The 27,914-nt window shown below is 41.4% G+C and overlaps 5 protein-coding genes and 1 long non-coding RNA gene across 6 annotated transcripts; 5 read left to right on the top strand and 1 right to left on the bottom strand.

Moving 5' to 3' along the window:
- The first annotated feature begins 1,694 nt into the window (after positions 1–1,694).
- LOC131884655 (biogenesis of lysosome-related organelles complex 1 subunit 6-like) lies at positions 1,695–2,353 on the top strand. Its single transcript, XM_059232495.1, has one exon. The coding sequence runs from the start codon at positions 1,910–1,912 to the stop codon at positions 2,351–2,353; it is 444 nt and encodes a 147-aa protein (XP_059088478.1). The 5' UTR covers positions 1,695–1,909.
- A 61-nt stretch (positions 2,354–2,414) lies between these two features.
- Positions 2,415–3,995, top strand: LOC131884648 (WW domain-containing oxidoreductase-like). The gene has a single exon (XM_059232488.1). The coding sequence runs from the start codon at positions 2,415–2,417 to the stop codon at positions 3,669–3,671; it is 1,257 nt and encodes a 418-aa protein (XP_059088471.1). The 3' UTR covers positions 3,672–3,995.
- Positions 3,980–5,871, top strand: LOC131884653 (acyl-coenzyme A thioesterase 13-like). Its single transcript, XM_059232494.1, has 3 exons — positions 3,980–4,235; positions 4,683–4,876; positions 5,612–5,871. Exons 1-3 carry the CDS (start codon positions 4,125–4,127, stop codon positions 5,763–5,765), a joined length of 459 nt encoding a protein of 152 aa, XP_059088477.1. The 5' UTR covers positions 3,980–4,124; the 3' UTR covers positions 5,766–5,871.
- On the top strand, positions 5,871–7,030 carry LOC131884657 (ADP-ribosylation factor-like protein 13B). Its single transcript, XM_059232497.1, has one exon. The coding sequence runs from the start codon at positions 5,871–5,873 to the stop codon at positions 6,999–7,001; it is 1,131 nt and encodes a 376-aa protein (XP_059088480.1). The 3' UTR covers positions 7,002–7,030.
- Positions 7,031–7,041: 11 nt separating this feature from the next.
- Positions 7,042–27,429, bottom strand: LOC131884656 (Fanconi anemia group M protein homolog). Its single transcript, XM_059232496.1, is given in 5 exon segments — positions 7,042–8,837; positions 8,839–10,888; positions 20,167–20,393; positions 22,838–23,828; positions 26,652–27,429. Coding segments are annotated over 5 exon segments (5,694 nt in total). The 5' UTR covers positions 27,345–27,429; the 3' UTR covers positions 7,042–7,104.
- Positions 17,117–19,990, top strand: LOC131884659 (uncharacterized). Its single transcript, XR_009373744.1, has 3 exons — positions 17,117–17,597; positions 17,703–18,412; positions 19,455–19,990. It is a non-coding gene; the product is annotated as an uncharacterized LOC131884659 (long non-coding RNA).
- Positions 27,430–27,914: the final 485 nt, after the last annotated feature.

Genomic DNA, 27,914 nt, shown 5'->3' with positions numbered 1-27,914 from the left:
CAACCATTCTAATGTCTCAGTCGTTACCAATGTACAGGGCATTAGTAACGAAATTTCGGCAATTCGTTCCTCTTTTTTCGAAAAAGGAACTGCAATGCCATTACATTCTAAAGGGTGTAATTGTAACGACTCCAAAGCTAAAAGAATTACTCGTTAATCTTTCCTTTTTCAGCTGCCAGAATGGCCTTAAATGTTTTGTTTATCTCGTGACAGCTGAGGAAACTAAAGGTTCAACAGAAACTGTCATTTTTTGCTCTTTCGATCTTGCATATTATGAACAATGAAAAGGTTGAAAATTGCGTTCGCTCTTAACTACTCTGAATTTTGTTGCTACTTTATTTTTTACATCTATCTTCTCAATCAAATTCCCTTGGACTGAAAACCTGATTCAGTGCAATTGTCAAGTAGGAAAAATCCTTCTTTGGCTTGAGCATGATGCATCGAATTTCCAAAGCCTCCACATTTTCACGATTCTAACATGGAAGCTTTCCCGGCTTAACAATGTCTCATACTGGTTTTCCACCATGACTTTTGTGACAGTGTTTCAAACTTTCAGTAACCATTACCCCATCCAGGGTCCCAATTCTGACTCCTCAAAGCATTGTGATTAGAGCCGTAAAAACTAGTCGAATAAATTTGGCAAAATAGCGGCTAAAAAAAGCTGGATAAAAATGGAAAAATAGTTGGGAAAAATTGTTGATAAAATATGCGGAAAACAAGCATTGAGTGGTGTATTTCTAGAGTTTATACAAGAAGCTAGATAGCCATTTAAAAACCTCTGGACATTAAGCAAAACACAACGGGCCCAAAAAGGTAGCTAATTTGGAACTTGCTTTCCTAAACCTTCCGAAAACAAAGGATCTTCCCCTCAATCTGGTCAACCTGAACAAATTGTTAGCAAATTACTTGGAAGTTATTAATGCTTATGTGAAGCTTTCCATTAATATCAGGTTTAAGTGGTCTTGGAGAGAAGGCTTCAATACAGCAGAAAATGAGAGCTAAGTAATGGCTAAGTAAGTACCGTTTTGCCTTCAAGCGTTTTGTTTGACCCGTAACTGCAGTACATGCAGCTATCAGCTTTGTTTGGACAACTCCCTAGCCCTAGCCATGCATGGAGTATGCCCTAGCTCACCCTGGTTTGACCACATTACAACGTGATCTCGACGTCTGCACATTTCTTTTTCTTTGCGTTTGGTTGTGCTTTGCTTGCTCTTGTTGTTACAAGCAAAGGGAAAAATTTAAGGGGATTTGCGGTTTTAAAAAAAGTGGAACGAGTTACAAGTATTATCTGTCTTTGTATGGGGTAGGGAGAAACATTACAAGTCTAACACTCAAAGATGGAATGAGATTACAGTTCATGGTTCGGAAAATAATTGAATGGCTTGTGATTTCGTTATTGGAAATTCGTCACTATGACCTAGAGGGCCAAGCAAGTCTAAAATGGCCCTATGTTTTATTACATGTACCAACGACATTGTATGGACCAATTGGGGCTTCAGGGAACCAAACTACATGGTATACGAGGTTTCTTACTACCAGATCTATACATTGCGGGATCTATCCTTTATCTGCAGGAACTCCAATGGACGTTCAGAGTCCATTTTTGGTACTTTAAAACATGGAAACCGTCTTCCAATGAATGATAATCATGTTTGCTGAAGAAGCCTGTCGAAGCTCCAACATGATGTTAACATGACTCCCTTCACGCAATTGTATACTTACATCGTCACGAAACTAAAGTACCAATACAGACTCTGAAAGTCTGCTGGCCAGAGCGTATGTACTACGTACATAGCACATGGATCGCCTCAAAGTGGCCTTCTCAATGGTATATGTCTACCAACCCAATTTTGTTTACCTTGAGACCTTCCCTAGTTCGACCCAACTCGTCGCTTTCCAGCCATAAGACATGAGTCAAGATCCGGAGGTGAGCTCCAATCCGTCCCCGGATTTGACGGCCGACACGCTCAACGCCGCATGTGCTCTCGCCTCCCAAGGGTTGTTGTCCAGGTTTAAGCCTCGATCCGGACAATTTCAACAAAAGATCCAGGACTTGAACGATCAACAAGTGGAACTAGTCGACCGGGTTGAAGCCGAGAAAGACAAGTTCGAGAAAGGGCTAGAGGATTTTCCCCTAAGCGAGATGATCAGCCGCACCCAGAGCTATCACGGCAAGCTCCTTGATCTTCAACGTGAGATGAAGGCCATGAGCGAGCGATCCCAAGGCATGAAAGCACGGGCTTTGCGGCTGCAAGAACTCAAACAAGCCGAGGCCTTGACCCGGGTGAATCGACTCCAGAGAGAGGCGGACAAGGAAGAACAATTGATCGCCAAACCCGCTCAGCAATCCTAGATGCTCACTGTGCGCACTGTGCGCACTCCCATCAGAGAAGTCTTTGGACAAACTTGAGAGGATGTCGACATTTCAGCCGGAGACCGACTCGGAAGATGAACTCCCTCCCCAATGGGAGGAGAAGGCCACTGTCGATGGGAAAGTATTTTTTATCAATCACGCCAACCAATCCACCCATTGGAACCATCCCCGAACGGGCAGGACGAAATCAGTATCGAAGTCGCTGCCCTTTGGATGGGAGCGACAGATCATGAACGATGGCAAAGTGATGTACGTGGACCACGAGGGCCAGAAGACATCTTTCACTGATCCTCGATTGGCCTTTGCCCAAGAGGACTCGGATGAGACTGCTGAATTCCGTCAGAAGTACGATGCCAGTACCCGGGCCATGGAAATTGTTCATGTCTTGGACTTGTCTGCCATAGTGACCGTCATCACGGGCGCCAACTCTGGGATTGGATTTGAAACCGCCCGGACCTTGGCTTTCAGGGGTGCGAATGTGGTTCTAGCTTGTCGGTCCATGGCCAAGGCTAAAAAAGCTGTGGAAAAGATTGCCCAAGTGCGACCTTCTGCCTCATTGCATCCATTCCAGATGGACCTTCAGTCCTTGCGATCGGTGAAAGAGTGTGCCCAGAAAATATGTGCTTGCTTCGAAAAGATCCATGTCCTGATTCTAAATGCTGGCATTTTGGATTGGAAATTCGAGTTGACCATGGAGGATCAAATGGAGAAGATGATCCAAGTGAACTATTTCGCCCAAGTCTACTTGGCACACCTCTTGAAAGATAGAATGGCACAGACTAGTAATCCTCGGATAGTTTGGTTAAGTGCGGAATCCCATAGATTTGCACCTTTGCAGTCAGATGGCCTTACGAAATCCGGCCTTTTGGGCACATCGGAAGCCAAATTCATTCCAATTGACGCTTACAACAACTCCAAGGTTCTTGGCATGGCCTTTGCCATCGAAGCTGATAGGCAATGGAGATATCCATGGGGAATCCAGAGTTTTCCCGTCCATCCAGGCAACATGGTATTCACGAATTTGATGAGGAATTCCTTCATGTTCCGTTTGCTGTTTCTACTCGTCAGTCCCTTTGCCAAATCGTTGGAACAAGCGGCAAGTTCGGTGGTTTTTGCCGGATTTGCTCCAGACATGGCCCACTCCGGGGGAACCTACATCAATAATTGCTTCCCCTGCGAGCCAGGGGCGTTACCTCGATCGGATTTGGCGCGTTCCAAAATCTGGATCCTAACCAAAGACATCCTTCAAGAGAAATTACGTGATATTGACCCCGATTTCTCTCGCCGACCTCTCTAGTGCTTCAGTGTTTTGTTCGTCATCTCAGGGTCTTCCTTGGCTCTGGCTTACAACTTGAAGAGCAATAATATATGCAAAACAGCTACCACTCTCAACTTTATCCTTAATCATCTTCTTTTCGTTCGAAGAGGGCATTTGGTTGTAAAACATCATTCTTTCCATTCCAGTTATAGATTATTTCCAATTGACCGGTCCCGAGGATCGGTAAAACATTAAAGAGAAAGCCTGTTCTTCTCGTGTATTAGCCCACCATGTGTAATGCCATACCTGTCGGATTCCATCTTCCAAGTTTACTGTCATCGTTCATGAGTCCCAACTTTCCAGGTACTACTTACAAGTGGAGGTAGACCCCGGTAGACCCCCGTAGAACCAAGGAAGTAGAATCAATACACCGGCCCTACTTTGGTGTGCCCTCTGCCTTCGACCGTGTACCAAGGAGCCCTCCCCCGAACCATGGCATCGTCGTCTTCAGTCAATAAGTCCCAACTTGCTGTGGCTAATCTAAAAAAAGTGCTTCAATACATGAGTCAAGGCACCAACTTTAATGCACCCATTTTGAAACATGTGAGTATTAGGCTTTGTTTTCCCCCACGATTATTAGAATTTTTGAGACCCAACATTTTACTGGGATGAATAAGCACAAATAATCTTTCAAACGTCACTTTTCTTGTTTACCTTGTCAAATTTATCTTGCCTAAAGAAAAGTTTGCTTTGATTACTCATAGATTTAATGATTTGCACATTATTTGTAAGACATTATTGGAAAGAGAAATGTCCCATCAAGCAGTCCCGTTCCATTCAATCTGACCTGGATTCCCAAAACTTCTTGTCCTGTGTTAAAGGGGGGAAGAATAAATTGTAGACGATACAGGGGTTCATTTTGTCACGCAATGGGATATGCGATTGGAGATCGTTGTACGCAGGTACAAACACAGACCCGGTCAAAAGTTCCCTCTCTACTTTCTCCTTTGGTTTTCCCTCAGATTTATTGTTGGTTTTTCCCTGTTTTAGTGTCGCCTAATCAAGGGAGAACCAAACTATGTAGTGCTCGGGTACAAAGTGCCTCAGGAACACACGAATCCCTACGGAACCCTTCATGGAGGAATGAGCGCCACCCTTGTGGATATTGTATCGTCCATGGCCATTGTGGATCACGAAGAAGAGAGTCTGGGAAAACTGGGCGTATCTGTTGACTTAAACATCAAGTAAGGATTTGGATCTGCTCCTCAATTTACCGATCGTAAAAAATAGTATAGATATGAGTAATACTGGTTACGAAACAATTGCATCAGTCAATGGTTTTGTCACAAAATATGGATTATCATCTAGATAGATGCCAACCCATTTTAAAGTGAATTTCGACATGGGAAAGGGTTGTCTCCTTTCTTCGGAACCCATAAATTGATCGGAAGCTCACTCATCAGAAAAGTAGGAAAGTTTGTCTCCTGTCTAACTAATGTTGGATCGCTCCCTGTATGCGGTTGATTCTTGTAATAGCAATCCACTCCATCACAGAATTGCAGAAGCAAAGGGTTGGGCATCGTTTTTTTTTACTAATACACCATCTTTCTTGAATCACATAATCTCAGCACAACGTATGCTGTTTAAATGGTGCGACATGAAGTTAAAATATATGAAATTGAATATCTGTTTGAGGTATGGGAGTGTGTGCAATGAGGCTTGAGAAGCCTAACCCTAACCATAGTTGCGAGTAAAATTTCATTGGAATTAGGCAGGATTCAATTTAAAAGTTGTCAGACTGCTTCTTTCCCGTCTGATTGATCGATGCACCTTTTGGTAGTCGCTTTCAGTTTCCTTTCCGTTTGCTAACGTGCATAAGGAAGTAGAGAGATTATGAAAAGCTCTTTCTGTGTGAATTTTCAATTTCGAATGGAATGGAATGGATACATCTAATCATGAATATCTTAACCATATTCCAGTTATCTCAACGCTGCCAAAGTCGGCGAGGAACTGCTGATTGAGGGACGTGCTTCCAAGATCGGGAAAACGCTCGCGTTTTTGGAATGTGAAATCAAGACCAAGGACACGAACAAGATCGTGGTGAAGGGCACACATACCAAGTTCATTGGCTGAACAATGGAACAACGAGCCTCGTGTTTTTGTAGTAGTACAGACCTATTTAAGCTAGTGCTTGTGCGAATGGGAAAAAGACCTGTGATAAAAAGACTATAAACGACAATGACTGTTTGGAAGAAGCTGTGCTGCGGCTACTCGCCGTGGCCTTGTTGCTTGGGGAATCGTATTGGTGTGGGTGACAAGGAGATCTCCTTGCTAATGTTAGGCCTGGACAATGCCGGAAAGAGTTGCACGGCCAAGTCTATGGTGGGGGACACGGATCTGTCATCCGTAGCCCCCACCGTGGGATTTTCGAGCGTGAAAACAAAGTATAAAGGCTATCGTGTCACCATATTTGACTTGGGTGGGAGCAAAAGATTCCGCGGAATCTGGCCCAAATATTTCCATGAGGTCCATGGGCTCATTTTCGTCGTCGATTCAGCTGACAAGGGGAGGAATGACGAGGGTCGGGAGATATTTAGAGACATCTTGAGACACGATAAGGTGCGCGGCAAGCCTGTCCTCTTTCTGTGCAACAAGTCTGATTTGGACGACGCTCAGGACGAAATTGACATTGTTGAGGCCTTAAATGTAGAGCAAGTGGTGAATGAAGCCCGTTGTCCAACGAGGGTAGAACCAGCAGTGGCTACCAAAAATCAAGGTCTTCGCGTGGGCTTCAAATGGCTGGTAAAGAGTGTGATTGCCAATTACGGTGACCTTGCTCCACGAGTGGAAGCCGATATCGATTTGGAAACTCGCATCCAAGAGAAACGCCGAAAAGAACTTCAAAAGAGGATGGAAGAGCGTTCCAAAGAGATTGAGGAGAGCCACGAAGATCAACACGTGTCAAATAAAGTGGGATTTGTGCCCTTAAACGAGCTCAAGAATGAATGGAACGAAGAAAGTCCTCCCCGAAATTCTCCAAAATTGGATGAATCGCACACTGAAAAGGTACCATCTCAAGTTCGACATAGCACGGCCATGTGTCAATCAACAGACGTCGTCGACCTTCCCAATTGTCTTCCAAGCTCGGAGAAACTTGAATTAGAACCCATAAGTGAACCCAAAAAACGAACTAGCTTGCTCAAGAAACTGAATCGAAACGGGACAACCACTTCTATGCTGAAAAAAGGCAGGAATTTGTCTATTGATAGCGGTGGCAGTGTATCCATGAACAGTAAACCCAATTCCGCTAATTCCAGTGTCGAGAGTATCCGTGACAGTCAAGTTATCCGAGCCTACATTGAATGTTGAAATCAATCAAAAATACCCATAGCACAATATATCAATCACGTTAGGGGCGACATACCATTTGAATTTAATTCTTTCACCTCATCGACTTTCAACAGTTCATATCTCAACGATTCCCAGCATGTGTCAGATCTGGTTCAAAAGCTCGACGGAAATAGCTTTGAATTTCTCGCGCTTTTTTCTCGCTCAAGTGAGTTCGATTCATAATCGTGGCTGGGGCGGACCTGGCCAAGTCGCCCAAGGACGAAAATCCGTGGACTAGTTGCAAGGCCGTGCCAAGGCCCACGCCAGGGAGAGTTTGATAAAAGGCCAGGATTTGCTCGTCTAATGGGGATAGTTTCAAGGGTCGAGGCAGAAGGAACTTTTTCTTCTCCTCTCCCCGCAACAAAGCTCCAAGAACCGAAGCCGATTCCATTTGCGATTGGGTGAAGTAATACAAGATCTTGGATTGGCTCAACTGGCTGAGAAGGAGATCGTAGTACTTGGAGCGGTGGGTCCGAGGAACACTTTCCCCGTTTCTCTCCGTTTCAATGAGAAGGCAAGGTCTCTCAAATAAATCGTTCATTCGCTGACAACGTTCCACAATCTTGTGACGATTAGCCCCATTGGTAAAATCTGCCGCTGTAATGCGATCTACGGCGGTGCGAGGTGAAAGGAGAATCGCTGCACCTTCGAAGGGCCTCACCTGGATGGCAAACCCGTGTTCATGCCTCAAACACGAGATTAGATTCGGGATTTTGTGGACTTCTGACGAGTTAACGAGTACAGTGAGTTTCTGATCATCCTCCAGGGATTGATTTAGCTCTGGCTGAAGCATTTTCACCGGCTCAGACGTTGAAGGTACGGCCGTTGTTTGATTTGAACTTGGAACTGATTCGCCTGCAATTTGCCGTGTAGGATAAGATGAGGACAAAACTGAGGCTTTTGGGGACGTTAAGATTGATGACTCGTCCTCGCTTGAGGAAACACATCCGCCTTGAGCAATGCGATTTTTCGGAGCCTTGGCCTCATTTCCCACTCGGTTTGACCCAATGCTCTGGTCTTCAAGTTTGGATGATCTCTTGCCGTAAAACTGCTCGAATTGTTGCTTTAATCGGGTCTTCGACTTGAGGTTCCGAGGTTGAAGCACCGACTGATTGCCCGATGTATCGGCCAAGAGGTCCATAGTATTGAGTTGAGTAAACTGTGGAGCTTCTTCAATTTCTTCGTCACTACCGACACAAAATGAATCGGCTTGGTATACTGGTTCTTCCGGTTCTGGCATTTGCGAGAAGATATCTTCCGTGATCGGTCTCAAGTTCTTGGAGGCCTTTAGAAAATCTCTCGCGTTAGTTGGACTCCGGACGGATTTGAGATACACGAGCCTTTGCTTCTCATCGCTCAGCCCACTTTGATTGAAGGTTTGTCTGTCATCGACAAAACTGGCATCGTATCCATCAAGGTGGTCATCACCGTCGCAATCCTCGTCTGATTCAGCTTCACCTGAAAGTGCTGCCTCCAGCTCAAGGAAATCGGAAGCTTTCCTTCGAGACTTACCTTCTCGATTTTTTGCCCCCACACTTTCAGGAATTGAAAAATGAGAAGAGGCGGAAGCATCCTTCGTAAGGTCGTTCTCATCCTCCGATGACGAGGAAGATGCCAAAACTAATAGACGTCGTTTGTTCTGCCGTTTTGACGTTAAATGTGATACCACAGGGCTGTTTTGAGTTTGTGGAGCCTCCATTGTTGGATGGCTCGTGGCAATCGAAATTTCCGCATTTGGATGAATGGTCTTCATTTTGTGAACACCTGGAGCAGCTTTGGGTGTGGAACATTTTGTCTCGTATTCCGACAGGTTCGNTCTGCCGTTTTGACGTTAAATGTGATACCACAGGGCTGTTTTGAGTTTGTGAAGCCTCCATTGTCGGATGGCTCGTGGCAATCGAAATTTCTGCATTTTGATGAATGGTCTTCATTTTGTGAACACCTGGAGCAGCTTTGGGTGTCGAACATTTTGTCTCGTATTCCGACAGGTTCGGTAGTTTGAACCGCTTGGCACTAATGGAATGGTTCCCTCCGCTCTTCTCATCCACGTCTAGATTAGCGAAAAAGGCGTCTTCGTCGTCACTACCGAACATGTCTAATTCAGACTCATGCTTTAGAGGCGTTAACGCATCCTTCCCTTGAACGGTTTTTCCATCAATTTCTGGTTCGAATTGAAATTTCGAAGCTACCCTTTTCCTCGGCCTTTCTTTGGAAGGCGTAGTAGATTCGTCCATCCATAACGCAAGTTGAGTCGCTGAGTAGAGAGATTGTTGCCCACGAGACGTACTAGGCCCCATACATTCTGACATATCCATATCATTATCCTCGTCCTTATTTTGGCTTGCACCGTCCCAGCTATCAAATAAACCCTTGGAACTAAAAGACTTTTCGATTGCATCAATTTGATCGTGACCGTCTCTAGGAGGGACCATTTCCATTGAATTAGGCACCAAGTCAATAGAACTGTCTTGAAATAAGGCGTTGAGACTGTCGTCATGTACTTGGTCCTGGATTTGAGGAGAGGATGGAAACGAAAGGCACCGCCCTTTCTTGGAATGATTAACTTTCGGGGTTGGAGACCCAGTCATTCGGGTCTCAATCGGGGATTTGTCGAGCAGACAAGGTAATATCTTTGACCTCTGATCTTGCGGGCGTTGTGTTTCTCCCATGTTAGTGGGAGTGGACGACAATGGACGTCCTAAATGATGCTTTCGAGTGGAGACGTGGCGTTTTGTTGCTTTCAAAACTGGCGAGATACAAGGATGCTCCTCACTTTGGACCACGAATTGCTCTGGATGGGAGAAAATCTCCTCAAGGGCACACTTTGTCGTAAAAAACGTTTGAGTGGATCCCTCTTTCACTCCGAACCCAAATTCAAGGGCATCAATCATTTCCTGGCTCATGGAGGCAATCTGAGCATTGATCCTCTCAAAGCTTGGAGGAGATTGGTATTTGGGTATCCTTAAGTTATGGTATATTTCCTCAAACGTCTCCTGGAACAATTTGTCGTTTTCATCGTCCTTGTCTTCATCAGGGTTATCAGTACCCAACTCGTTACCGTCATCGAGCAAAACAACCTCGGGCGGTGACCCCACTGGTTGAGGTACTTCAATTATCTCGAGTTCATTTTCCTCCTCGGAATAGGGGAGAATTGAGGATCCTTTGATCATTGCCTGTTGCTTAAAAAGGGCCAACACAGGATTTTCCTTGACTTTTTGGACCCTTGGTATCTCTTTTTTAATCAAGTTTCTCTCATCTCTTGTTTCACCAATGTCCTCATTTTCCTTCTCACTAGCCATCCAGAGTCTCATTTTTGAATCGTACTCGGAGAAATCCATATCTTTTTGAATGAAAGATAAGGTCTTGAAGAGCATATTTGCCGACATGGATTCACCCAAGAATCGGCGATCAGGCTTCCTATCTTGCCACAAAATCCATTCCGAGAGATCAAACACCCGTCCCAATTGAGCAGGCTCTTTCTCCAAGGCCCAATACTCCATCTTACTTTTGAGAACTGGAACTGTCTCTTCCGGGACATAATAGTGAGTTTGCCAATGGGCCAACTCTTCCGTGTCCAGAAACCCCGACTTGGCCCGAAAACTGGTGCCTCCAGTTGAAGTTGAACCCAGCATGCCGGATATCTTGCGATGACCCTGATCACCTCCGCTTTTAGCTTTTTTGTCCTTGCCGGTTAGTTGGAAGGTCCTCTCAATCATGGACATCTTATGACAGATTGGGTTCATTCCTTTGGGCACCATTCGAGGGGAAGGCGTAAGAAAACTCGCCAGCTTGTGTTTTTCCAAAATCGCCTTGCTGATTGAATTCTTGGAATACATGGATTGGTTATAGGTGTTCTCTTCTTTTCCCTAAAAAGTTAAAAAGACACTTATATCATTTACATAACGTTTCCGTTATTGCATATCTCATTGCATTTACTCATGATGCTATTAGCAGAGACGTGAAACATGAGTGGGCATACAACTAATATCTAAATGCAAGCGCACATTCTACCTATGTTCACTGTATCTTCATATTTTGAGTTCACTAACACACAAAACACCTTTAACACCAGAATTTGAAGACTAAATACAACCTCTCAGCCTGAGCAACTAATCTTACTAATATACCTCTATAACCATATGTTTACTTTAAATGACTAACTCATGTAAATGTTAGCGAAAAGGTTCGATTTACAGCCCCAAGAAATATCACATTTGTCCTCAGGATTCCTGAAATTGATCTAATTTTAATTGGCTTTTAATCTCGACTCAATTTCATTGAATGATTAACATTTTTATTGCGACGCCACATTTTCCCAAAATATATCCATCTACTTCATTGAGATGACTGAGAAAAGCATCTCTCTATATATAGTTCATTCAACTCACTGAATGTAATAGCGACCTAAAAGCCAGCCATAAAGAAGGAGTAATTCTGATTAGCAAACAAATACCAGTGCGTGAGGTCTCATACGGGGAACATGGAGCAAGGAACAAGAAAGGCTCACTCCCATGTGTGCCTGCCTGCTACCAATAAAGCGTCTTTGTCAGGAGACAGCGAAATGAATGTCTCTTGAAGTTTCATCTATCCAATCTTACTGCGTACTCTATGTACTATGCCGCAATCACACACAACAGACCTTTCAAGCACAAGGTTAGGTAAAGTAGGAAAGTGAAAATTGAGGACATCAAAGAAGGTGGAGACAGTAGAGCCCAAGCCAGGACGAAAAAGGGCGGTCGAAAAAATGGCATGTCAAATAAATTCAATGAAGAAAGCTCTTGCCCTCATGAGCTCCCTGAGATACGATCATGCGTTGTGAAAAAATAGGATGGCATTGATAGAACTGGTGCATGTTGTGGGCTTATGGATTAGAAGGTGACGCGAAACCAGAGACCGATGAGAGGACCAACGTTGAAAGCTCGGGCTTGGCAAATTGTGCGAGCCAAACTGTGTACCAGCTAGAACGGGGAGTAGTTGGGGAATTCCTCTGTGAAAGCCTAACTTTATGCATAAGTTCCCATTAGAACTTCTCATTCACAACCGTAGAAGTATCTCGTGGTCATGGTTCTCGATCCTCACCTTGGAATTGAAAAGCGAAACCATGAACGTAAGCATGACTAAATGCGCAGCACAGTGGTATCCACAACAATAATCTAAAGTTTGCTTTAATGCTAAGACCTCTATTGTGCTTAGTTGCCTTTTCTTTGTTACAGAACGATTATTTGCAAAAGATACATCTTTCAAGGTATTTCATGTTAGTATATTAATTCGCTTAAAACCGACATGAGGTTAACATTGTTGGCAACGAAATTAATACAAGTTTTGAGTATTCTCAGTTACGCTTTCATTCAAATTTCATCAAAATCCATCGGGTCAGTGCCGGAATTACGCCACAAAAGTTGCATTTTGCAACCTATTTGACCACAAAATGGTAATCTATTTCAATTTTCTAAAGCATGCAGAAGAGGCTAAAATAGCTTACACACACAATATCACTTTCTTTGCTATCAAAAAAGGGAACTATTTGTTTTGCTTCCGTCTTGAGGTATATTTAGGTCGTTTTCCGATTTATCTTAAAGCAAAATGCACTTTCAAAACTGTAATAAACAGGGCTCGGAAAAAATATTTTGAGGGCCAAGTAATCATTAAAAAAAAATTTGAAACCACCAAACAATTAATTTTCACAGAAAAGATATTTCTCAAAGGCAAAGATATAAGCCTGTTTAAAAGCAAAAAAGACACATATGAAGACGACATTAAACTAATCTTGCAAAAGTTTGAAACAATTAGCAAAAGATTCAATATATTTCATTATTTAAAAATCTTTGATATTAAAAGGCCTTGAAGTTGTCTCCTAACTTGGACCCCCAAATTAATACCCTAAACCATGCAGGTTTCTAGATCAAATTTGGTTCCTCTGGGTGCTTTATTTTAGCTATCTCTCAGGGTGAAGATGTTTTTATATTTGCTCTTTTTGCGTGTAAAGTATTGCGGTTCGATTTGCATATTTAGAAAATGCTTAAGCTTTTGCCAAAAAGCAAGCAGGAATAATGTGAGAATTAGAGAACAACTACTATATTGCAACAAACCAAGAACATTGGGACAATGCAGTATGCAGTATTAAAAGGAGGTGCAAAAGTATCTTTTACGATACATTTTCAAAAGTATCCATGAACTTTTTCCTCAACCGGAATTCAGAATCTATTTTAGTGAATGTCAAGGTTTACACTTTGGAGCCCTCCAATCCATTTTCCCCCCCCCCCCCCCTTTGGCTGATAAAACCCTCCCAAAAATCTAAAATTTTAAAAAAATGTTTCTACGAGCCCTGGTTATAACTAAGCATCGGTTCATTCATATTTATGAAATTCTATTTCAATACGTTAATACAACACAAATGGTATTTTTTTAAGTAATTTAATAAACTAATCTGAACTATTTACAGAATTTTTCATCCTTCAAAAGTTTTTTTTTCATCTTTCACAAAGAAACGTGACTAGAAGTCTTGATATTCGACCAAACACTTTTAAGAAATTTTAACCATTGTGGCAGTTAGTGTACTAATCTAACACTACCGGTCTACGGTGACCTCTTGACAAGAAATAATTTTCGCTCATTTGAGCTCCATCAAGCTTATCCCATTATCTTGGCACAAACATTGGCATCATCTTAAAAAGTGGCATGCGTCCACACGGTGGTCAAAAAGCCTATCAGTTTCTAGAGAAATACCCAAACACATCTTGGTATTTTCTTGCTCGGGAATTATTAGAACAACTTTGGTTTACTGCTTTATGGAGTTCTATTTGTATTGAAAATGCATGACTAAAAACAATATAAAAACTAAAATTTCAAAAAAACAAATTATACAAATTCGAGAACCGCTTAGTTTTAACATGGATCGTGTAGATTAGGGGGGTTCCTAAAAAAAAGTAAAATAAACTAAACTCATAGACAAAGAGTTTAAACCAACAAACGTGATAAATACTTCACGATCCGTACTAGTGAAAGTAAGAGATTGTCGGTCACAAAAAGAAAAAGAAATAGAAACCAACAGGCTGTAAACCGTTTACTTAAGAATTAAAAGTGAAGTATTGAAAAGCGGTGACTTTATTAACGACGTTAGAAAGGGAGAACAATCTTGGATGAGCGTGAGGTAAACTAGTCCTTGCAGTAGTTAGTTAGTGAGGTAGTTGGTTAGAACCCTGTTCAGCAGGTGACCTAAGTAGACAGAGGGTAAGAAGGGAGAGATGTATCTAAGGGAAGTAACTTATAGATTTGATACTAACAATAAAAAAAAAAAAAAGATAAAAAAAAAAATATTAAAGAAAAAGAATATAGTGAAGTATTGAAACGGTGAACTTTATTAACGAGTTAGAAGGGAGACATCTTGGATGGCGTGAGGAAACTAGTCCTTAGCAGTAGTTGTAGTGGGTAGTTTGTAGAACCTGTTCAGCAGTGAAATCTAAGTGGAGGTACGAGGATAGATAAGGAGAAGTAAATGCTTAATAGATTGATATCCTAACAGTTAGCAGCCTACAGTAGCACATATTTTAAAACATATATCAGATCCATAAAAAAATCGTCTTTAACTTTGTGATAGCGAAAATCCAAATATGATTGGGAGGAAATTTAAGTTTAGATATTACCGGGCATTTTGAGCTACAAACTATAAAAATTTGGTCGAAATTCCATAGAACTAAGCGGCGCTTGAATAGATTCGATTATATTGTTCAAGTATGTGCAAATAAGGTGTTCCCAATTTGCATCTTTCGTTTTCTTCGTTTTTATTTGATTTTAGGCATGCAAGTTTTTTATGCGGGCAGGAACTCCATAAGGCAGTCAAACCAAAGTTCTTCTTTATGATTTCCTGAGCAAGAAAAATGCCAATATGTTTGGTTTTTCCGTCAAAACTTTAAATGGCAGTTCAACCACTGTGCGTCGTTATTGCCATAGAATCCCTCAAAGACGCAAAATCATGTCAAGACTGGGGCTAATTTGAGAGTTATTTTTTTTAATTTCATTGATATTCTTTGCCTTGAAACTTGAGAGTGCAGTATAAGTTATTGAAACGGGGTGTGTTTCTGCAGAATTGTTATGAGATTTGCTTTTTTCAAATTCATTTCCAAGTGAAATCCTAGTACGTAAAACAATTAACACAACATGTACCACATCACTAGTGTTCTCAAACTTATTCAAATAAGATTCACTTACATCCTCGATCCTTGTTTGTATATTTTGCATCCTGAATTTTTTTGCATCTTGGGCCCGTTTTCACGTTCTTATGCATTTTAGGCTTTTTTGTTAATTTTTGTGGGGTCGAAAAAAAATATTTTCACTATTTTGATAAGAAATTGGCACCCTGACGCATGTCTGCAATTGAAAATTCAGGGTGACGCATGTCATATTTTTCCTAGGACATAAAATATGATCCTGTAACACACTGGAAACATTGAATGAGCATTTTATTCAAAAAAAAATCCCACAAAAAGCAACCCACTGAGAACTTTCAATAAAGACATTGGCTTGAGTCGATTTCTAAAAAAAACCAGTACATTTCCTCAGGTAAAAAAAAACTGGTCATCTCCGGGAAGACTTGAGTTTTTCTGTCCTTGCAGTGATCACAGTACCTATTGCCGACCCCTGACACCAGCCATCGAAATTTTAAGAGCCCGTAAGTGCCTTTTGATTACTTGGGGGAAGGACTGACAAGTTAATGCTGTTGTATTAACAACATCTGTAATTGTTACAGAAGTATAGCCTTCAACTGGAATCAACTGGAATCAAGGCCTACTGTAATAAGAATAAAGATGTCCACCTTAAAATTTCGATTAAAATAGCTTCATTTGATATAACAATAAAAAGCATTTTTGAAGCGTAAATGCATCTTATTTGCATCTTAAGTTTCTTTTTATGCATAATTTTGATAACCTTACTCATCACATTACACATTAACGGTACATTAATCGATGTATTCAAATTGGCCTTTAATTCAAGTGCGGCAGGAACAATCTATCGTTGATGAAAAACACTCCCATGAGACATAAGTTTAATGAAGGCAGATCCGTAGATTGTTTCCCCCACTTAGGCACGAACAAAGGGCCATAATTGGAGTAGACGGTCTATCAAAATGGAACAATGGCGGAAAACGAAATTTGATAGGGTACAATCAGTGAGAGTTGGTTCGCTGGTACGCTCATGTAGTACTTATCTTGCTTTTCCGTCCATTGCCTCTTGTTTGACAAAGGCTCTTCTCAAAAAGAGACATTTTGGTGGCACTAGAATACCATTACAAAAACTTGTGAAAGAATCCCATACGTATACAAAGAGGCAAGTCGTAAAAATGGCAATTGTCGATTTGGTAACCGACCAACTCTGTTAAAAAGCCCACATTTGCGACGGTCCTATTCAAACTTTGGACCATATATGAATATCAACAAGTTACAGAAGTCGCCATCAAACGAAAAATCTTTTTAGGCATAGGGCTTGTGGCGTTGGGAGTACGGTTTACAAAATACGATAACAATCCGTGGTGAAAAATCGGTTCTCCAGAAAATGCCAGAGTAAGAAATGGTTGCATGTTTTAAACTATGTTACAAACCTTTACCGTCACACAAGCATAAAGATGTTTATTTGTAGAGGAGTCCATATAATCTTCGTATCGTCTGAGATAACGTGCTGAATAAGAATGGGCAAATCCTTTGGAGAAGCAATCAATCTCAATGCAAGATAATCTTGAGATAATTTGTTCACAAGGCTGTCTTGCGGGTGTACAATGAGAAGTAATTGCCTCATTTTGCACTCGAGTAGACAGCCTTGGAAGGCCCGAAACCTAATGCCACATCTGGACAGCATTCTCATTCAGTTTAACAAATGGTTTTAGGGCATTAACGGCATTGGCTAAAATTACCGTCTTCATTTCAGCAACCACTTTTTATTTTATTTTAGAAATCATGAGCCAAAAGCGTAATGAACCGAAAGGGCCCTTTAGCTTATAATGTCTTGATTCCTCAATTTTGTACTCGAGTCATCAAACGAGAATTTTGACAGTCAACGTAGCCACTTACTCATGTTTTAGCCCAGATTTCCACTCCTATACATCTTATGCAATATGGCCTGAACTAACATCTAGACTCTATTGATTCAATAGATCAACAGATCAACCGAAACGTCTATTATTGATAAAGGATCCCAAGGCTTGAAATTATAACATATCGAGCTAGTTTCCATTTCATTGATATCGGTTCTTACTTCAATATATACAGACATTTTCAAAATTGATTTTTTTCAATTTGATGGGGAGCATGGATTTCGACAGGGACCTTTCATTTGTCAATTAAGTTCAAGACAAAGACAGTGTTCCATCAGTTGCGTGCGGATATTCGAATTTCCGGATCAATAGTCGACTTTCCCCTAGGTGTGACTTCAAGGCTCGTGTTATCCGATTTACAGCCAATCCCCACCCAAGTCCAGTGATCCTCAGAGTGAGATTTGCAAGATGGCCAATCCCTCTCACTTCCAACTCACACACACATGAATGGCGATTGAAGACGACAATGTGGCGAAGGAAACGAAGATCTTGTAAGGAACGAGCGAAATCTTCCACCTCTTCTGAGGCGAATAAAATTGCAATTAGGCTGGGCGAGGAATGCAAATGTGCCGTTTTACAGTGTATTGTTCTCCTAGGTTCACCTGGCATAAGTACAACTACTGAGGAAAAGACGAACGGGCCAGCAAAAGCCAGCCACTTTGGTCTCAAGGGAGTTTCTTTGAGGCGTGTGAATATGTTAAGGGAAAATTATGGAGACAGAAAGAAGCAATAAAAAAGGTGGAACACATTTTGGAGCAAAGTGAGAGATGAAAGGCGAGATGAAGCGACATATTTGGACTCGTTCGCAGCACCATTACACCAATCCAGCCATGGCAGTAAAGCCAAATGTTTTTTTGGTTGTGTTTGACCACAACTCTCATTTAGAATTCCGGAAAACTTACCAAAGGCCACACACAGCTCCAGTGGAATAACATACAAGTATACAAGTGCTAAAGAGAGCAAGTGAAATACACCTTGCCGAGGTGCCTGCTAGGATACCATCTTGAGTGCCTGGCAATCCACAAAGATCTTCATAGGAAAAAATCATCTAAGGAGACAACGGCGTATCATTACGCTCAAGGCAGAAAACCTATAATACCCGAGGGAGACGGAACATATTGTGAAACAAAGCTTTTCCTCAATTCACATGAAAGTGCTGGATTGCCAGTTCACAATCCACAAAAGACCATGATGAACCAGTTATCAGTTTCTTGTTCTTCATCTTCACGTTCAGCCAATGAAAGGACAACTCAAAGTATGGACGCAGATAGTAAGGATTAGACTTTGGACATTGAATAGCTATTCCGTAAGTGCAGTATATCACAAAACTTTCATCAACGTTGCATAATATCTGTATTTCTCCATATGAAGCGAGGTGGCAGATTTCAAGCATGGTCACGATAGGGCAACATGCTCTTCGACAGAGCAGCAGATAATCTTTACTGATGGAAGTATTTGCTTAAGAAAGAAATTCACTCCCCACAAAAGTTTGAATAACTTTGATCAATGTCTATGATAATTAGAGATGGTCAAAATATGCATTGTCAATATTATATCCTAAAACGAGGTTGTTTGAATATTAAGCAGATTTCATATTTTCGCACATTTCTATATATACTTTGACTTTTGACTTTGACCAAAGCCCCCAAAAATTCTCTGTATTTTGGCGACAAAGTGAACCATTGTAGCTCAGTGACTGAAAATTAAACGGAAATAAGCCAAAAACCTTCTCCCAAAATGCCGTGGGTTCAATTCCCGTTTTTAGGGAGAAGATGTGGTTAGCGCAGTTTTCTAGTGAAAGAGAGGTCGCCAGTTTGATTATTTTCCCTCACCTTTCTTGACAAGGCGTTTAAATGCTTCTTTGGACCAATTACATTTTGTGTCGCCTGAAATCGTTGACTCTGATTGGTTGAAGCATATAGGAAAGCAATTAAACGGTCAAGCGGATAAGCCATGAAAATATCTGCTAATGTGTTTTTTTTGATAAATAAACTCCGCAAAGACGACGATCAATTGTTTGAAGATGATTATGGTCCTTCTGAATTTAAAATCAACTATCTCACTTCACGTTTAAAAAAATGCAACTTTATTCAAACCTTTTTGATTGACTTGAAGTGTTTTTCCATAAGCCATTTATCTTTCATTGTAAACGTAACAAAAACTGCTTGATCAAAGCACATTGATTTCTAAAATACCATAACTATAGGTCACCGGAAGTGAGTGAGTCCCTACCCTTTATGTAAAGCTTATCAATCAACCATGCAAGATCGGGTATTGCCTCCTTAACATTGTTCTGTAACTTTTGTCTCATGACTTCGAGTGAACATTGGCAGATTAATCTTTTGCAGTAGAATGTGCTTTTCGAATGGGACCACACCTGCTTGGTTCGTTCCAGTCTTCGACCAAGGATATCAACCCCGGCACTGTCCATCCATTACGGGAAACGTTCATGGCGAAAAGAGGTATGAATGAACTTTGGGACGAAGTATTCCGGGGTAACGACGACCTTGAATGTGAATTTGACCTGACACGCAGTTGACTTTCAGTCATTTGTAGTCGACTCTCTAACATCCAGACAAGGTGAGCTCATCTTAGGTGGCTAAAATTCATTCATCTCGCGAGAAAACAGGAAAACTTTCACTTAGGAAGTCTGTGTTTTAAAAAAGCTGAAATGGAAGCCGAGGCTTCCAAGTGGAACGTGGCACTCAAGAGAATAACAAATGAAGACAAATGCCTTGAAAGAGCGCCATTGTCATTTGCCTTCCGTCTGATGGCCTCAAGTACATGCCTTCCACTGATGCTTCATTGGATGCAATTCACACCCAAGAAATAAATAAAAAAAGATGATGTTGAGTATGGTGTCCTTAATCGTACAATGCTAAGGAATCCTCTGATAATTTCCTTACGCAAGACACTGCTGAGCTTTTTAGAATTTAGACAGATGAATTTGAGTCAGTCAACCCAATAAAACCAGTTCATACATTTAGGAAAGGTACACAAAGCTTTGTAATGCCCTGGCTTTTGACATTGATGAGTCAATGAAATAAAAACTTAGCTTACCTCAGTGACAAGCACAATAATTCTTCCAGCACGTTTTCGACCGGTGCGACCCATTCGTTGGACCAGTCTTATGGGGGATTTCGATACATCATAACACACAATAAGATCGATTTCGCCGATATCCAAGCCTTCTTCGCCAACACACGTGGCCACGAGAGTGTTAAATCCGCCCTCTCGGAATCGTTTGACCACTTCAATTTGCTCCTTTTGACTTAGGCCTTTTTTCCCTGAAAAAGAGTTCTTTATTTAGACCAAGAGCATCAAAATCGCAATGGAAGCTTCATGACGATGCATGGCTGACAAGCTCCACGATTCTGATCCATTCCAGGAGAAAGTTTCAGATTAGGTTGCGATCACTCGGAATTTCCATCTCCTACCGTCAGGACCACACTTTTCCCCTGATCTTTCCAAGCGGAAATTATTTTGAACAGAGCCTGGCACAAGGCTTGATATTTGATGCACGCTACATTTTGAGTATATTCATGTCTCCAAGCAAAGGCTCGAGTTTACGTTGACCGTCACATTTTGCAGCTGATTTTGCCCAGATTTACTTTTGCTCCTCATTCAGTGTTTTTTTGGTCGGCCAATCACGTCAACTGGTGTGAGTTCCATCCATAAACTGGATTTGTGATTGAACGACCTCGGACATTGAATGAATCGTTTCCCAGTCCTGCTTCCTTTCAAGAAGAGTTTGTTCCACTTTCAAACCGTCGAACCTTCTGCCTTTTTTGTCCTCTAGGGAGCCGATTTGTAGCCTAGCTATTCAATTGGCGAGACAACTGATCACCAAGTGTGCACGTGTGTGCGTCAGACGGGACTCCTAAGGTTTACGAGGGTTTCCCTTCCAATCGTTTCCCCAAGGAAACGTTGATCAATCAATGAAAAAGAGACGAGGTCCAAATTTGTTCGCCTTTCCTGTCGCTACAAACTTACGAAAAGTGCAATTTCTACGCTCATTCCTTTTATTTAAAACAAAAAACTCGCACAAATAGTTGTCAAATTGGAACCACTGTATCTTTAAGGCTACCAACACAAAAGTTGGTTCAAGGCCAAAGTTAAGCATTTACCTGGTATCATGCATGCTTTATCCTCTAAAAATGATAAGCTGATTGTGAATTGGGAAAATGCACAATAGTCTCTGTCAGTTTCAATATAATTTCAGCTTTAGTCGTTTGATGTTACTCTGTGAATAGGAAGAGGTTTTCCATAGTTGTAATTGATTACTGAATTTTCGAAGATTGTTATCAATTTCCCATTATGAACTGCTTGGCATTATATTCCCAGCAGCGGTTAAGAAGTCCACAAAATAATTATGCCATCCTATTAGGATATCATCAAGAAGTTAAGGTCCAAGTGAACGATCTGGAAATTTCTAAATTTAATTTAGTATCCGTTTTGAATCGTTGCTGTCGGTAAGTGAAAATACATTCCAAAACCCATCGTACGAAGTACGGAAAACAATGAGGCACATGAGGAAAAAAGGGCCTATTGGTCACTTTTTCTTCCAACAAGCTGGTGATATTTCTTGATTGATTTCCATGCACACGTTGCTTAGAATGCTTGTTAGGTAAGTTTCCCCTACGCTCACAAGTTTTTAAAAGCTATGCTTGTTACTCAGATAATCAAAGATAACATTTTATTTTAATATAAATGTCAATTGCTACTGTTAAAAAAGTACTTGAAATACTCACAGAGGCAAATTGGACAAAAACAATTCAAATAACATGAATTTATATTAAGCAGTTTTTAAACCCCTCAAAGTCTTATGCATTGGTTTCAGTTAAAATTGACAAAATGCCTTGATTGCTCCTAGACTAAAATTTCATATACATAAAACATGTTTTTTTTATTTCATTAAGTCCGATGAATGACATGACTTAAGGTTTAAAATTAATTATCTGTTTACCAACGTTTGGACATCTTTTTTGTATTTGGGTGCAAAGGTCGGAGGGGTGAGCCTCACCCGGCCAGCTATGCAGCCATCACATCGTCCTTGTATGTGTTTCCGATAGGCATTGACCTTTAGTTTTGTTTTAATATTTAACGTTTAATTTTAGTTTTGGTTCTCTATCTGTGGGTGTCTAAAAGTTTCCTTGGGAAAGCTCAGGGAGGAGAAACGAACCGAGGACCTCTATCATGCTGGAAAACTGCGCCGACTACTGCACCACGTCTCCTCCCATTAGTTAGTTCTTAGTTTTGAACATCTTGTGTCCAATTTTGTCTATTTTTGGGACATCTGTAAACACTGGGTACCCAAAAGTCGATCTGATTCCAAAAATTGCTCACCCTGGTCCCAATAGCCTTCCTCTTTTGATTGTTTTATGGATTACATGAACCCCACGGGTCGCTCCAATTTCCCATTAATAAGGCCAAGGCGAATAGGGTCGGACAATGCGACGATAACCATTACACATTCAATGTGTTTTGATTATATCTATGTCTCACAACATTTTTTACCTAAAATTGGAGACAAGTGCCAAGACCTACAAGCTTTGTGGAAATCATTTGCACTATTAGGCGGTAATTTGGGTAATGAAAACGATTGGAAAAAAATTGCAACTTAGACCAAACGAATTTGTGTCTTTTGAGAAACATATCGTCTTTGTCGTCATCTTGTGCTTTAAGACAAAAAAATTGGCATGAGAGGTTCAGAACTTACTCATTAGCTTACCTTTGGTTCCTGCTTGACCTACGAACTCCATGACCTTAATTAGAGGTCGATGGAAATGAAGACAGGCGGTGATCTCTTGCACACTGTCTCGGTATTGGGAAAAGATCATGACCTTGGTATCCAGGCCCTCAGCCTGTTTGGCTTTAAAATGATCCAGGACCATCTCCCGGAGTCTTTCAAGTTTCGGATGTCCGAGCACCAAATTGGTCTCTTGACTACCTTTGGCCGCTCCAAATTGCGTTAAAAGTTGGGGTCGACTTGAGTTCAACTTGGCGTTCTTGGGATCTTCAACAAATTTCTCGGTCATGGCTGAGGATATCTCGTGCCACACAGGAAGCCGATTTAGTTCGTAACGGAGTCGGCGATTTCCTGTTTGTTCGTCCATAGATTTCGTCAGAAAGTTGAAGAAAGTTCGCATTCCATGTTGAAGGAGCAACTCGTACGCATGATATAAGGATATGGCTGAGGCAAAGTCACCTTCAACCACACCCTGTGTGGTGCGATCCACTGTAGCTGGTGGATTCTGACGAAACTCATTCCGGGATTGCAAAAGGCCAAACTTGGTATAATGCGTGGGGTTCACACTATTCCCGCGGCGAATCAGAGCGCCATTTTTGGCTAGCCTTCGAACGAAATGTTCCATGATGGTTAGAAATTTGTTCTTCACGCAAGTGAGCTCCTGCCCTAAAGGAACCACAACTTTTTCTATGCTTCTCTGAAATGTGTACGGCACAATATCCGGCGAATCTTCGCTCCTTAGTTCGATATGGGAGATCATGAGATTTTGGAGCATCAGGCGAACGGCTTGGATATCACTTCCTGGAGTAGCGGAGAGGGCAACCACTCGAAAGTGGGGATTCGATGACTTTTGTAGCTCTCTCACAACTTGACAATACGCATAATCTCCTTGGGCCCTATGGGCCTCATCCACCACCAACAGTTTCACTTGACGAGAAGGAAAAAGGCCTCGGCTCAAGTCGTTGGACATCACCTGGAATATTTTTCATCGTTAGACACATAACTTTTGGCCTGACTTCATACCAGCATCATCTTTGTTATTTTCCAATTTCATTATCAGCCTACTATCGGTCTCGTCTTTTTATTTGATTGCCAAGAGGAGCCTGGAGTCAACATCCTCAAGGGTGGTACTAATACCATATACATTAAATATGAGGACAGCTTTAGGCAAAACTGGGTAGAGCCCAAGACAAGCACAAAACACCACGAGTCTGTACTTTGGTTGGGTGTTGGATAATCAAAGGCCAAGAAAGCGTTCCGTTCCACGCTGATATTCTAGCTCTTATAACTTCATTTAGTGGAGGATGACATGGCCACAGTCGACCCTATCAAACGTCAAGGGCTCGAAACCGAGTCACGATGAAAGAACGAAAGAAAAGTTCTTTAAGACAAGAACCGGGGAGAGCTTTTCTATTAAACATGGGCTCATGTCGCATGGGCACTAGATTTTTACACAGTAAGAAGGGGCTCGAGCCGGAGCTAGACGTATATCTGGAAAACTCATCACGCGTTTGCAGAATTTGAAATTAAATGGTGGATAAATGAATATACTAACTTCAAGTCGAAAATCCCTCAAGACCAAGGTTATCAATCAAATATAGCGTCCCCTACTAGAATATTTTCCAATCATAAAGAACAAGAAGCTGTTAAATAGTGCACTTTTAGTGGTCCTTCCCAACCATTACGTTGCATTTTTGAGACACTAATATCGCTACAAATAAAAAAGTCTGTGCTTTCTACAATTCTGTGTTGAAAATACCGTTTCTTCTCTTCTTTTGCCTGAGGAATGAGCTCTTGAAGCTGAACATCATTTAACCAATGTCTTTCTTTTGTTAAGCATTTGCTTGCTTCAGCCAGGTTGGGCCAAATACAAGAAACCAGATCCAGAGACCACAAAAAGACAAATAAAAGACAAATTGTCATCAGGAAATAAGGTGAAATAAAATTTGTGTAATGAATGCGTTGTTGAATTAGTTAGCACTCGGTTTATTCAATCATTCAAGCGTTCAAACTCGAGTTTTCAGCTCTTTTGTTGGTGGCCTCAAATGTCATGATCGATTTTAACGAGCCGTATACTTATTCCGGGCAGCTACACCATCGTGGCCCTACAAAGGCTGTTTTTTCACGCTTCAGTGACCTTTCAAGCAGATGGTAGGGAGTTGCCAGATCGAATTTCCTACAAGCCTGGCTAACTTGAAAGAGTCTTTGGCGACGGAAGTAGTCAACCCTGAAGTTTCTCAAGGGGTGAAAGAGAGAGCGAGAGAGTTGGCAAACTTTTGACTAATGGATGCAAGTGGTAGGCGGCTAACTAACTGTCTTGCCTCCTTTTAATTCCAAGTTATGTGTTTATTACGATCCTCGAAACCAAGGTACAAATTTTTCAAAGTATTGTCAACCGTGCCTTTAAATGGTCAAGATGTCTGACAAGATTGCCCTTAGAGAAATATCTCAACTGCATTGAGATTTTCTCTTTCTGATTCGAATACGTCTTGCATAAGCTCATACATATTTGAACTCATTTCTTTACGGAATGACTTATCTAAAGGGTAAATAAAGGTGGGCGTCAAGCATTTCTTTCTTCCTTATCGATTCACAGAGTGGTGGATGATTGAAGTATCGCTTTTAAGTAACGGATTAGCGGTTTGACTTAATATTTTAGGTTAAATATATCAACTACTAACCTGGAGCTATGGTAATTAACCCAGAATGGCATTTTGTTCATGCAATTGGGAAGGAGAGTATACGTTAATGAGTTAAATTGATATCCTTTAAGTCTAATCAATTTTGAACTTCTCAACTCTTTTCGTGATCTTAAGTTGCGTAATCAGACGTACTTGGCATAACACTTTAATACAGGTCAGATGCAGATTTGTGTGTAACCTTCTTTTAACCAATTCTCCATTAAAGTGGACGAAACCTTTGATGCCAAAGGTTACTTCGGAGAAAAACTTGGTCCAAAAATAAGCCAGATGATCTTTTATTTATCTCAAAATGGGTTGCACCTGCATCAAAAACTGACAACAAACTTATGGACTATTTGTCGTTAAATAATGGCAAAATCTTTAAATTGGGAACCTTTCACGCTGATCCATCAAGATTAAAGGTCCTTACCAGACAGCCAAAGGGATGCCTATTGAACATGAGGACGAGAAAATCGGAGCGGCAAGACTGAATGTACGTTGCGTTCGAGACAGCAGCATTTCAGATGAACTAAGATTTGAGATTGAAGTTATAGAATTACTGCTTTTCAGCCAAAGAGGAGAGAGCCTTTTTACATACTTTATTAAAACATTTGTAACTTGCAGCGAAAGATAAAACAATGAGTCATCACATCTACCATGAGGCTTTTTTCAGTTCTAAAGCAAATGAGCATTCGCCATATATTCGTAATACTTAGGGGTTCATTGGTTTGAAGTAGTAAGAAGGATTCTCAGTAAAGCGAGGCCAAGTGCATTAGGTATAATTGAATTACAACATTAGACCTGGATTAAACCCCGAGTTTTTCTGGTAAGAATTAAGAGTGCGTTTTCTGGGTAGTCATAACATCCCTACCTTTGGATGAACTCTTTCAGTGCTTCAAATAGATATATATCTTTTGGTTTTGAATTTTGAAATATCCTTTGTTCGCTAAAAACAGCACAAATTTCTCAAACAAACTTTGATATGGGTTCGACCAAGACACCTCGAAGAAATCAAGGATTTTCTTCTCATCAAAGTCAGAAAATTGAGCTGTCGTGTTTTCCCAAAATGTCTTGCATCAAGTTATGTTGGCCCAAATCATTGAAAGTTCACTCACCTGAGGTGTCATGAAGAGCACTCTTTTGCATTTCCAAGCTTTTTCTCGCGCGCCAATGGCTACATTGCCTGTCATTTCCATAGTTTCACTCTGAGGAATTCCCATGATTTTGAAACAAGCCTCGATTTGCTGGGCCACCAATGGTTTGGTGGGCGCCATAAAAACCACTTTGCCCGACGGATACCAACGGAAAAAGTTGTACATGACCACCGCAGCTATGAAGGTCTTGCCCAAGCCCGTGGGCAAGGTCACTAACGTGTTCTGATACAAGCAAGCTTTGACAATATCAAATTGGTAGGTACGTAAGGTATAATTGATCGGGTACACCCATGACCGGCCCGCCTCCACATCGAAGCCCGGTAAATCTTCCTGAGGCGTGGCCACAGGCAAAACCGGGGGTTGAGTGGTGCCCGAGGCTATGGAAGCATCAAAATCTCGTTGAGCCAGACTTTCCTCCAAAGCTAGGCTCAAAAAAGCATCGTCTTCTTCATCGCCCAAATGATCATCTTCCTCATCTGGGACGATGTTGGCCAAAGGATCGGGACTCTTGAAGATCGAGGCATGCCCGGTGAAATGAGACGATCGTTGGGCATTGGACGTGTTGGAGGGGATTGGTGAAGCCTCATTGGGCATGTTGCCTTCATATCCCCAAGTTTGAAAGAGCGTCGTTTGTCGACCTGATCGCTGAGACATAATGAACGACCCTCCATTTGTTTTCCGGGGTCTTTCAAAGATTCTGGTGCACCAATGGCTGGCTGGGATTGCTCAGGATTGGTCTGCTCTGTAAGAATCAGCTGACAATGTTGACATTATTCAACGTGACCAAATTTGAGAATGTCGAATAGATTTATGAATTGTTTATTTACCTGAACCCCATAACGTCATTAAATTCTTAGGTATTCTTGTATACTTTGAACCTTTATTCTATAAGTCTTCCCTTCATATATGGTTAGCTTCGATTCTCCCAAGGTCTTGCCACCTTCATCTAGTCAAGTCAGGCCTCATTTTAGTCATTTGTGATCAACGATCATCAATCAGCATAGTAAGCATAATTACTCTAGAACCACATATAGCGATAGTCCCTGTATATGTACACCTTCTTACGGTGAGCGCCCAGTGAGTACTATAGTGCATATTTTAACTCTTTTGAGGCCCCAAGTATGAGTCACCCTAAAGACAGCCCATGCCCTGAGCTGTTTCCACTCTTTGCCCTTATCAGTGGGCTCTTGCTTCATTCGGTTCTCTCGGTGGGTCTGTCAGTTA

Source organism: Tigriopus californicus, chromosome 8, assembly GCF_007210705.1.
Source record: "Tigriopus californicus strain San Diego chromosome 8, Tcal_SD_v2.1, whole genome shotgun sequence".
Classification (NCBI taxonomy): domain Eukaryota; kingdom Metazoa; phylum Arthropoda; class Copepoda; order Harpacticoida; family Harpacticidae; genus Tigriopus; species Tigriopus californicus.
The sequence above is the reverse complement of the archived record's forward strand: the minus strand, read 5'-3'. Positions and strand labels throughout refer to the sequence as shown.